The sequence below is a fragment of the Podarcis bocagei genome (genome assembly GCF_964188305.1).
Source record: "Podarcis bocagei genome assembly, chromosome: 3".
In the NCBI taxonomy this organism is placed as follows: domain Eukaryota; kingdom Metazoa; phylum Chordata; class Lepidosauria; order Squamata; family Lacertidae; genus Podarcis; species Podarcis bocagei.
The window spans coordinates 10,136,589-10,148,404 of NC_138127.1; the positions used below are offsets into that span (position 1 = coordinate 10,136,589).

Consider the following 11,816-nt stretch of genomic DNA (forward strand, 5'->3'; position numbering starts at 1 on the left):
CTTCTTTGAGGGCCATCAGCACAAGTCAGTCTTTGTCTTTCAACCATCTGATGCAAATTCTGTAAGTTTCAATTGAAACAATATGCTCATTATGGTATCAAATAGAGGAGCAGATAAGCCCAAAATGACAGACACATGTGCATTGCCTACCTTACCTTTCACACACAGATCATCAACACTATTCCTTATAAGACTTAGGCTGGTTGCACATAGGAATCTACAGCTTCTCTTTCTTATTTGGGAGAAAGGGTAGGATACAAGTTTAATACATAATAATGTATTCCGTTCTGATAAATTCTGTATTATTTTGTTCTCTGTTTAGCCATTTTTCTAGAGTAGAAATGTAAAACGTTTAAATAAAAATACATTTCTAGTGAGACTTGATCAGTTATACAAGGATAACGACAACATTGTTCTGGTCTTCCTCTGTCTTAAAAGTAAATATGTCAAACTTTCTTCCCCTAAAATGTGTTCCAATAAGAACAAATTTTTATTGTTCTGTAGAACAAGCTTAAAATTAAAAGAGGATGTGAAATCCGAAAAGAAAGCTGGATTTTGGGACAGTTTGGTGATAAAACAGAACATTCAGTCCAGGAAGCCAGACGAAATTGAAGGATGGGAGCCACCACAGATCCCTGCCAGTGATAACCTCAGCGACGCTGGAAGTACTCTGAGTGACTATCCATCTTGGTCAGGTTGGGAAGACGAAACCAAAGGCTCCACAAAATACACCAACCTGGCAAGCTCAGGAAATACGTCAAGATGGAGCATCAGATCAGCTGGAAGGTTGGTTAGCATAAGGCGACAAAGCAAAGGCAACCTTACTGATAACTGGGAAGAACTAGAATGACATACAAAATGTGAAATGTTCTATAAGTGATGATAAGCGACATGGTTATGTATATCTTCAAACCAAAATCAAAACTGCTTAATATTGCACCTTTACAGAAGAGTATTCAAATTGTCCAACCGTCTGCTCACCTTATCCTATGTTTCTTAGTTCTTCCGTTTTCCATATTGAATGAAGTCGAGCACCTACTTTGTGCCTATATTTCACACACATATTCTATAGCACCTTGGCTCGCTTTTTTAAAAAACAAAACAAACCCCCCACAATTTAATGAATGTATACACTGGTTGAATATTTGACTGCCTTACATAAGAACTTCTCTAGTTTGAAGTTCTCTCTTTCCTAGTTTTCAGACATCAAAGATCTATATTTTGAATGCTGACCCTGTTGTGTAAAAGTGCTGATTTGCCGTTTGACACTGCATTGTTTCAGCTTGATACATTGCTTTCTTTGTCCTGAACATGAACACATGATTCTCAGGCTGGAACGTCGAAGATCCTGCATTTCCCCTAAAGTCCTGAATTGCACATGACTTGTAAGAACCCCACACATACGTGTTTCTTCTTCCGTTACAAAATCTTCGCTGATGAATTTCAGGCTTCCTTGTATTATGTTGATTAATCAATAATACGGCTAAAACAGGTTTGCAATCATCCCAAACCACATAACCACACATGAATGAGGTGACCGCTAAGATCTGGCTTATGTTTTCCCTAAGTGCTGTAGCAGGCAACAAAAGTAGCTTTTATATGCTTGGGCTTCACATTGCAGTAACAACATACAAAAGGGCCCATCGCTTCAATAACCTAGGTCACACAGGTACTTTCTATACTAGTACAGTCTGAAATGGGTCTCTGTGTGCATTACCAATGCAGTAGGGAGCCTACCCTTATGACCATGAGTGCTGTCAGCATCTACTACATCGTTTAGGAAATGTAGGAATCAGGCCCGATTGTCAGAAAACTATCTGTTTGAAGGGTTATCATTGCTTTTTTCCTTCTGTCCCCATTCCCTCAAACTATGATTCCATGTTGCTCTTTTGCAGGACGTGTTTGATGTTCTCTTGGCATTTACAGAATGACAGTAGTTAATGCTCTGTCTCTGCTATGTACAAGGGTTATTTAAGTATGTGTATTTGCTGTTGTGAGGTTTAGTCTTACTGGTTGCTGCTACTTTTTTATTAATAACAAAGAGCTATGCATTATAGTGCACATGGGAAGTTGGAAATGTACTATAGGTAAAGTTTAGGGTATCTCACACCCCCGAGTACTTTCACCTATTCATTTTATTTAAAATTGTCCAATTTATGAGATTGGAGTGACATAAAGGCACTGTAATTCAGTGTACTCGCACCACTGTGACAGAAGAAGTCCAATACATCAATTTAACGTCTCCTTTCAATCATAACATAAGATATACACATATGTGTTACATGTGTGCCATTTTTGCATCTGTGATAGCCAAATTCTAACATTTAGCTATATGATACAAGATAATCTGCTGCATAGAAGACAAATTGTTAATGGTCAGAATAACCGAGCACCACAACTTTCATTTCTTTTGACTTGGCTCTGCGTACAACTTCCTTCAATGGCTGGAGATCTAACTGGCTCAGAATGATTTTGCCCAATTCTTCAGTTCTTGCAAAAGGAAGTCTTAGCCCTGACACTACTTGGATGAAAGTAGCAAATTGTCAGTAAAAGAGGAAAAATAGTAGACAGGAGTCACCAGAGAGCCATCTGTTCGTCTAGCTGCCACTATTACTGATCTGAATATGAAAAAAACCATGTTGAAAGTGCCTTGTTCTATAATACTGCACCATAAATGCTCAAACCTTTTAATTACTTCCTTGTTCCTTGTGAACACTTGTTTAATACTCTGTAAAACAAACGGATATCAATCCAAGATGCTAGACTTACCTATTTCTCCCAAATTATGAATCTTTACTTGACACTGATGCTGAGCCTATGTACCACAGCTTATGTAATACCTTATTCAGCAATATGGACACCTTTAAAAAATTCAAGATTTGCTTCCAGTGAGATCAGCAATTTTTAAACAAAATGAAATGTTTTATAACTATGCAGACTATCCATTTTATGTTTTCATAATTTAATAGCCCATTCCACATAAAAAGTTGTCACCCAGTGACAACAGCTGATGGTAAAGTTTCTGGCACTGGTGGATACAACCCAAAGATTTTACAGTACTCTTGTGCAGGTTGCAGGATTCTGTGGACTGGTCTGTCACAGCTAGAGAGTGCTTGTGGAACAAGAGCTGTCCTCCTGTTCTGTTCAAGTAGCCTGCAGCTTGGAATTGCACTATTAGTCCAACTCTTCTTGCTCGCTCCCCCCCCCCCCCGAAATGTATTTGAAGCCAATAGCATTTGTGCTATTTTGGCAGGAGGCCACAAAAAGCTTGTATCCTTTCCAACACCAAACTGTACCCACTTGCTATGGCAATACAATATTGTGCTTTGTAGGGTTGGGATTTTCAGCTGTCACACAACTGAACCTGTATTGAAAAATGCAGATTTGTTTAGGCAAGCTAAAAGCAGAGGATGCAAACCAGTCAAAGCTGACGCTTGTAAGTCTCATTTGGTTGAATGGAAAAGTGAAATGCATGTTTAACTTTCACACATAGAAATAAGTAAGACTTAACACTGCTTAACTTTGGCTAGACCATGTTCTGAATTTTATGTCTTAGATATAATTGCAGAATATAGCCATTTTCTTTATGCAAAGATTTCTATAGTTTACAGTCCTTTGGAGGGCCTTCATACAGCAGGAGCTGAATTGTGGGACGTTGGCACTGAGCTCTGTCTTGGGGGAAAAACCCAGGAACGATGGGGCAAATGTGGTTAGAAGCTCAGTGTTCACCACCTGTGGAAGCTTCCTTATACTGTGATAGGTAGGGGTTATGCCTTGCACATTATACTGTCAAGTGCCTGTACTTTACCTTGATAACATGTTTGTGATGCTACGGCTTGATTCCACGTGAAAGAAATGTTCACACATTTGTGCTGCATTTAGATACCAATGAAGACAAAGAAACATCCATCACTCTAGATCCTGTGTGTTGGCTTAAGCTGTTAAATAGTCTCATTTGTGCTGACGCAGTGCGAGCTTATGCACAGATTCTGACCCACTTCTCAGAAAACAGTTCCCGTTGCTCCTCTCAGTCACATGACAGGCAAGCCTTTGCTTTAGCTTCTACAAGGCCAGCAGACCGCAAGGCGTGCCTAGCCCTGCTTTTCTACCTTCCCACCACAACCTATGCTGCCATGAACAGCAGGAGCTCTGAAGGAAGCACTAGCAGCCTGCTGCTGAGCTTGATCCTGTCCCAAGCACTGATGTGAGGGGAGATGTTTCCTTCTTGATCTGTGTGCTCTGGAGGTGGGTGGCAGGCCCACAGGATCAGGCCTCAAGCGGGAATCTGAGATACATAAAGTATCATCTGATTTTTAAGCTAGGGGAGATATTTGTAAAAATGGGACACAATCCAACAAAAGTTCTGCACTTTCATACCTCATTGATTTCCATGCTATTTAATGTGTTTCTCTCTCATTGAAATCAGTGAGATGCAAGTGTCCTTCAGTTTGGCTGGATCATGCTCATATTTTCCTAAAGCATCATTCTTTAATTTTAAGGGCAGTGGTTAAATTTTAATGTAATTTATGGTTGTGCTTTTGTAGGATTATTTGTTTGAAATGAGATTACTCTTTTGTGGTATTTTATGTGTTGGGCAAATTTTTATTCTTTCAATTCTTTTAAAATATCCACGATGTAGATGTTTGTGGACCTTCCTTTTTTTAAAAAAAGGCATATATCCTTCTTTGCTTTGTAAACAGTTGATTTTATGTCCACTGGTTTTAAAGACACCATTACGATTGTATTCCAAGATTGCACATATGTAATGATTTAAATGTTTATATTGCCTTTTCGCTGCACATAAGCATAAATCTTGGCTTGAACTCCATGAAGGTGAAAATGCTTTATGTGGCTGTAACAAGTCACAATGCTCACAGTTTCTCTGGTATTTTATTAGTTTCACTTCAAATATAGTATTTTCACAGATGAATTAAAAAAAAAAGTTGAAACCAAGCTGTTGAATTATTTCAATTAAATCTATTTCTCTTAAGACAGGAAAACCTGTCTGTATTAGTCACTGAGATCCTGCCCACCCATCTGACTGCCATACTTCTCAAAGTGCCATTGGTCAATTTGTTTGATTTCACGATAGAGCTATAGAAGTCAGTTTCATGGTCCTAGAGTTTCCACATCTGCAAAAAAAACAAAGGTCCAGGGTATTACTTCCCCTGTGGTTACCATAGGTTTAGGTACTCCAATGTCAAATACTCAGCTGCAACAATGCATAAGTGTTTGAGTAAGTCATGGGCTTTTAAATCACCTCTGGCAAATGCGGATTAGTTTAACAGAGCATTTTGGAAGAAAACTACAGATCACTTGCTGCTTATTTTCTACATTTATTCTTTGCCTTCAGCCTTTCACTTACATGAAAAAATGATACACATAACAAACACAATAAACCACACTAATTTGAAAATAGCTGTAAGACATGGTAGATAAAGGCACAATAAAATACGCTACCCTCTTCCGCTTACAAGATTAAAAAGACTGGGGGGAAAGGTATTTGTCCGATGTTGAAATCACATCAAGAAAAGCACCGAACAAATTCTCCCTAGCAAAAGCACTGCAGAAGGTGCCACCCTGAAAAATACTCTCTCCCCATTCATATTGGCACAAATAAGAGAACAGCCTCTGATGATGTGAACAGGAAGAGGTTCAGTACAAGAAGTCCAACAGATACTGGGGTCCATAGCTGTACCCTGCTTACGGCGCAAGGTACTTTAAAAAGTCACATAGCTCACAGCTCTCAGCTTTAAAAAAATATGATTAAAAACATTTATCAGTTCTGAAAGATGGCCTGCATTACTTTCTCTGGTATCTGTCTCTGTTCAAGAAGGGCGGAAAACCTTGCTGGTGGTATTTATTTCTTGTTTGGCTTTGATGGGAATCTTTATGTAAATACTGGTCAAGGCACAGTGTGGTTATGCCTCCCCTTTGCACATAGCAGCAAGTGGCCATTTATCTCAGCCAGCCATATTGTGAAGGGTTTTGCTTCCCTGAGCATTAGAAGTCAAAAATCCCCACCAGGGAGCTGCGATGTTATCCCTGGCTACTTCGTTCTTTTGTACAATGCAATAGCTACTGGGCGGCTTGTCTGATACCTGCTCTGGAGTCACCACTATGGGGGTTTGCATAAATATCGAAAATAAACCAGGGATTGATGGTTGCTTCATGAAAATGTATGCAAACAGAGATCTGTGGCACCTTAAAGGCTGACAGATCCATTATGTCAAGGCAAGCATCTCCCAAACTTCCAGAGCAAATATTTGGGGTGCACGTGGGATTACAGATGAAGGAGAGAAAGGAAAAGTCCCATTGCCTCAAACTCAAACATGGGCAGCACTGAAATCCACCCAAAATGTTGACTCCCTGACCATTCCACTACTTAATTAAAAGCTTAATGTTGCAGTTCCTGCCTGTTTTACTGCTTCCTTTTTGAGAAAGAGATTTTTCCACAACAGACAAGCTGGTGCTACAATTGTTTGCAAAAGTATAATGTCCCACCCGCCAAAAGAGTCAACATGAACAGGCCTGGATAAAAACCTAGGATGACAAATAAAAACACAGGACTGCAACAATTTGACAATTTCTTCATCGCCTGGTCTCTATAAAAAACAAGAAAATCAAAGATTTTGCCTTAAATTATTTGCCTTAAAATAAGCAATGCTGGCTACTGTACCCATGTGCACAAAACTACAAACCAGAGCTGCATACACACATTCAAAGTACATTCTTTCCCTCAAAGAGTTCTGGGCACTGTGTTTAACCCCTCAATTCCAATTCCAAGCAACCCGTAACAACCTACAATACGCAGATAATTATTTGAGGTGGGAAATGTCCTTCTAGCATCCTTTAAAGGTATATCATGCACACAGCCTTTTGCCACCGGGTTTCTTTGCAGGAAGATTTCCTTGGCACTGCAGGAAGATGCCAATCACAAAGGTGCTACACTTGTTTCTGCTTGGGGTGTTGCTAAACCGAACTGCTCTTTGACCAACCGTTATGGATTAAACTGCAGCCCTCGGCTATTCGGTGTATCTCAGAAGATACCAGAATGCCCTAAAAATGCTTCTTGAGAAAGAAGCCCTCTTTAAATGATCTCCAGAAAGATTTCACAATGGTATTTTGTACTGTGTATGTTATAACCAACCCTATTTTCCCCTCCTTTGCATGCAAACTCCCTTTTGAAACATGTTTAAACAATTGGACCAGCCCTTTTTAGAGCTGTCTGATTTCCTCCCACAAAAAACCACAGCAGAATATAGCTTGGTGAGATGTGGGGAAATTCACTACATGATTGTGTACCCAGGGGCAGTTTGCAGAGGGAAGGGAAATGACCATATAAACCCAGAGAGAAAACATTACCTTGTGACCCATTTTCTGTGAACAACAGCAAGAAAAGTTAAACAAAGGCCTTCTACTGATCTCCGATTTTCTTTATCCGCCCCCTGCTGCTCAAGGACCTCCACCCTCCTCATTTTCGCCTGCTGTAGACTCTGTTTAAGGTAAACAACAGACTCATGATAATGTCTTGGCAGTACAGCATATGGCAGCTGTAAACAAGAAGGAAAACAAATCAGCCTTCGCTTCCCATTAGGAAGCAAGCTATTGTTTGATAAAGATCTATGGGTTGATTCCCTTCAGCTCGAAACAGCCCTACGGAAGATTTATTTTTTTCCATTTCCCCACCTCAACAGCAGAGTAATTAACATTCCTAATGTAAATAGATTTCATATAAAATAAATCAGCTGCCACTCCTAAGAAATGTAAAAACTATTCAGATCCGCGGGACGAGGTTGTGGCATTGTCAAACATGCCCTGTTACTATTTTATTCTTACTGTTCCCAGCTGTGTATTGGGACTTGAGCCAGGGTCAATTCTAGGTGAGCATAAAAGCCTCCTTTCCATTTGCTGGTGGGTTTGTTTTTTTGATGAGTTTGTCCTTGAGAACTTTGATTGGCTTCGCAGAGGAGAGAGAAGAAATGCCAGGCTAGCGGGGCCTAACTGAGCTCAGCCTTCTGTTTCAGACTGAAGTCACCTCATTCAGATGCCCCCAAGAAATTTCACCCAACTAAGGCCATCCTGTTTAACTAACCCCAGTCGTTTGACTCCTGCAGCACGGGGGTTTTCAGAAAAAGCCTCTGAAGCCTAGTTCCCTGGACCAAAACGAGACAGTGGGTTGGCTCCAAGTAAGTCATTGTGTGAGTGGAACGACTTCTGTTTGTGCAGTGGGACTTTCTCTCCTATGCCACCACCACACATATGTGCCTACACACACACAGAGCAAATATGCTCCAGAGTTTCCTTCACCCCCAAGAGCAAATCTGGGGGGCAGAATGTTCAGGAGAAGTCATTCCACTCACATAATGACTTAAAGTGTCAACCCTGTTAACAGAACTTAAGTCCAATTGATGTGAATGGCTCCCACTGATTTCAAAGATATGATATATTGGGACCCACTGAAATCAGTGGGACCCATTTCAGCTTGGTTAATCTGGAGCCGTTGGCTCATACATCAGAATCTGGTCTGCCAAAGAATCTCTATAAAGGAGATGGGGTAGGCTTGGGCTGCTATTTAAAGAGTGTTAGGCACTGATAGGAAGGTGCTCAAATCGCCCTCCTTACCCAAACTGCTATTTTAAAGTAGTTTACACCACCTTGTACACCATGTATGCCATCTTGAGATCCTTGGACTATAAAGGTAGTATACAAATGTAGTAAAAAATAAATGTAATAAAAAATGATGTAATAAATATTGTCTCCTGAGGGTGGTCCCAAGACTGGAATTAATCCCCATGTGAATAAGAGGGGTTTTAAAAGAAAAGAAAAACTCAGGCTGGAAGAGAGATTTCAGCATCTTCCCTTCTCAGTGTAGGGAAATCCCATTGGAAATGATGGAAATTCTCCAACGTTAACTGACTGTGATCTGAGCAACTACAACATCCTACCAGAGCAGTTCAAGCCCAGCCTTTATGTGTTAATTACTCCCACACAGTCCTCTGGTTATTCCAAGGCCACTGGAAGAACATCTCTTTCCTTCTTTCTCTTCTTACCAAACATGGTAGGAAATGGACATTATTGCTGCAGGAACTTTGGCACAATTGCTGGAAGTCATGTGCACATGAGTCATCCAACTCTGTTCACTCATGTCTTCATTGTACCAGGTCCAGAGGGCACACCTCTGAATACCTTAAAAAAAACAACAACAACCTAAGAAGGGTGCATTAATATCTTTACTGTGGAAAAAAATCACTCCAGTTTCCACCCTTCTGCACCCCAGTCTTTCAACCACTGCTTCTACAGATGGTACAGACTAGCTGACTTCATTTGCTAGGAAAATGAGTATTATCCCTGCTATTGGAAGGCCCACAGCTTTGTGATAGATCTAGCAGAGTTTGCATGCATATTACCGGTATGTATACTGTAAGGTTCAAAACCATCTGCCATATAGAAACCACAGCCAGTCTCAAGAAACAATACTGCACCAGATGCACCAGAGGTTAGATTTATATAGACTCAGAGCCACAACATGACCACATTCATACATCATGATAAACCATGGTTCTTAGCTTGCACATTACTTTTTGAGTGATACATGCTACCTGATCACTCCTACTACGCTCCTCCCCTGGAACAATCAAGAGAAACAAACCAGGAAGGCGCAGTTAAGCTTTGCTTCTAGTTGCAACCAAACTAGGGTTCATGGTTTCTTGCTTCCCAATAAGCCACACTCCGTAAACCAACCATGGTTTAAAAAGGTGGCTAGCATTTGTGGCTTATTTCAGAGGATCCCAGGTCTGGATGTAACAGGAAGCCAAGCTTCTGATTGTGACTTGTAAATGTGGCCACCAACTCAACAGCAGAAACACAGATGCAATGATATAGGCTTTTGTTCTCATATCTTCAACATTCCACATAAATGAGGGAATGTGCCATAAATAAAAACAAGTCAAGTGTACACTTTGTTATCCAGGCTTGCCTTCTCTCCAGTCATCTCAAGCCATGCCAAAACTATGCCCCAATGCCCTTTTATTTTGTAAAGAGTACCTACACTCTAGGCTACCAAAGTAGTTTCTCCTAGCCATATGAGAAACTATTGGTCCTCAGAGCCATTATTAGACACATCTCAACTTGAAGTTAATCAAAATCCATTTTTCAGGACCTTGCCAAAACAAACAAACAAGACTGCTGTGGTTAAGACCATGCTAAAGCTTGCTTCTTCACTTGAGTATTCTCCAGATCTTGTTGGACAGCCATTCCCACCACCCATAGATACTGATTATGGAGATGCTGTCAAACCATGCTGGGCGTCGTGTGCACAGGCTTCATGTCCTAGCTCCATCTCAGGAGTAGCAAGCCTGTTGGCTTCTGGATGTTGTTGGGACTCCTGCTCCCATCATCCCTCACCATGGACAATGCTGGCTAGGACAGATGACCACATAGACAGCACCACATAGACTACCTTTGATTTAACTTCCACCTCCTTCCACTGCCCTTGACTGCTCCAGTTTGCAATCAGTTTGCACCTTGGATTATTCATATTTTAAGCCTGAAAACAAGACCTGCATCTTATATAGCACCTTGTTGATCTAAGGCAGGGATAGGCAACCTAAGGCCCGTGGGCTGGATGCGGCCCAATCACCTTCTCAATCTGGCTCGCAGACGGTCCAGGAATCAGCGTGTTTTTACATGAGTAGAATGTGTGCTTTTATTTAAAATGCATCTCTGGCTTATTTGTGAGGCATAGGAATTCGTTCATCCCCCCCCCCCCAACATAGTCCGGCCCCTCACATGGTCTGAGGGACGCTGGACTGGCCCACAGCTGAAAAAAGGTTGTTGACCCCTGATCTAAGGGCAATGTGGGTTGTGGGGAAACGTATTTTATTTCCGATCAGGCTGCAACGTAAGACACTTCTTATAAGGGAAAGTTAAATCCACACATGGTAAAATTGCTTAGGCAATTGCTGTCATCACTTTTCTGTCACACGGGAAACTCAAGCTGTGCTTCGTTTCTTTATTGTCTCTGCTTCAAGCACTTCCCAGTATTCCCTACAGGCTTCTGTTTGCAGTTCACAAGATGGAGACATACATATAACTGTGGCCAGGACATTAGAAACTGATTGCTCCAAAATACAATCTAATTGAACTCAAACACAATCCAAGGCAGCAGCACCCTTTGTGGCCTCCAGGGATAGGAAGACCATTAGCACCGAGGACAGATGACAACATTTCAGAAGATAAGCCCTAACACCACCTTCCAGGCATAACTGAAGGTTGCTATTTTTATTCTCAGCAGCACCCCAACTTTGGTATGTTTTCCCTTCTGAGGGCAAACAAAGCCTGAATCCAGGTATCTTGCAGGAATAATAAAATAACTCATAAATCAGGCAAGCAGCATTTATGTTGGAGATAAGCAACAGGTTCACAGTACAAGTAGTTCCCTCTCATCTTTAGACACTGGTAGGTCACACAACAGAATGCTAGATGCCCAAAGGCCTGGGTTAATATATACTTGTTTCCACCATCTGTTCCCTCAACCATACAGTCCTGCTTCCACGTTGCTATAGCCAAGTATGACTGTAGTTGCTTGGAAACTGGAATGAGCCAGACAGAGGGGGCTAATGGGCAGTCAATCCCCTTCTTTCATCCTTTATTCATCAAGAAAAATTGTTGTATTAGGTTTGGTGTATTTTTGAGCTCTGGAGCTTTTAAAGAGATTTTTGGCATGGTTTAACCCCTGTTGCCAGTTTTCCAGGACATTTGCCCCACTTCTGAAAAATAATCCAGGACGCCATTTTCAGAGGCGAATTCCAGGA

The 11,816-nt window shown here is 41.1% G+C and overlaps 1 protein-coding gene and 1 long non-coding RNA gene across 3 annotated transcripts in view; one reads left to right on the top strand and one right to left on the bottom strand.

Annotated features, from left to right (window-relative positions):
• Positions 1 to 3,677, top strand: part of TDRP (testis development related protein) — a 33,541-nt gene extending 29,864 nt beyond the window's left edge. For both annotated transcript variants that reach the window (XM_081189221.1, XM_081189222.1), the window contains exon 4: positions 505 to 3,677. In XM_081189221.1, coding sequence (XP_081045347.1) covers positions 505 to 850 — 346 coding nt within the window. In that variant the 3' untranslated portion in view covers positions 851 to 3,677. The remainder of the gene's footprint in view (positions 1 to 504) is intronic.
• LOC308584556 lies at positions 3,199 to 8,754 on the bottom strand. The gene is made up of 2 exons (XR_014006916.1): positions 7,366 to 8,754; positions 3,199 to 5,132 (listed from the first exon to the last, which is right to left on the bottom strand). It is a non-coding gene; the product is annotated as an uncharacterized lncRNA (long non-coding RNA).
• Positions 8,755 to 11,816: the final 3,062 nt, after the last annotated feature.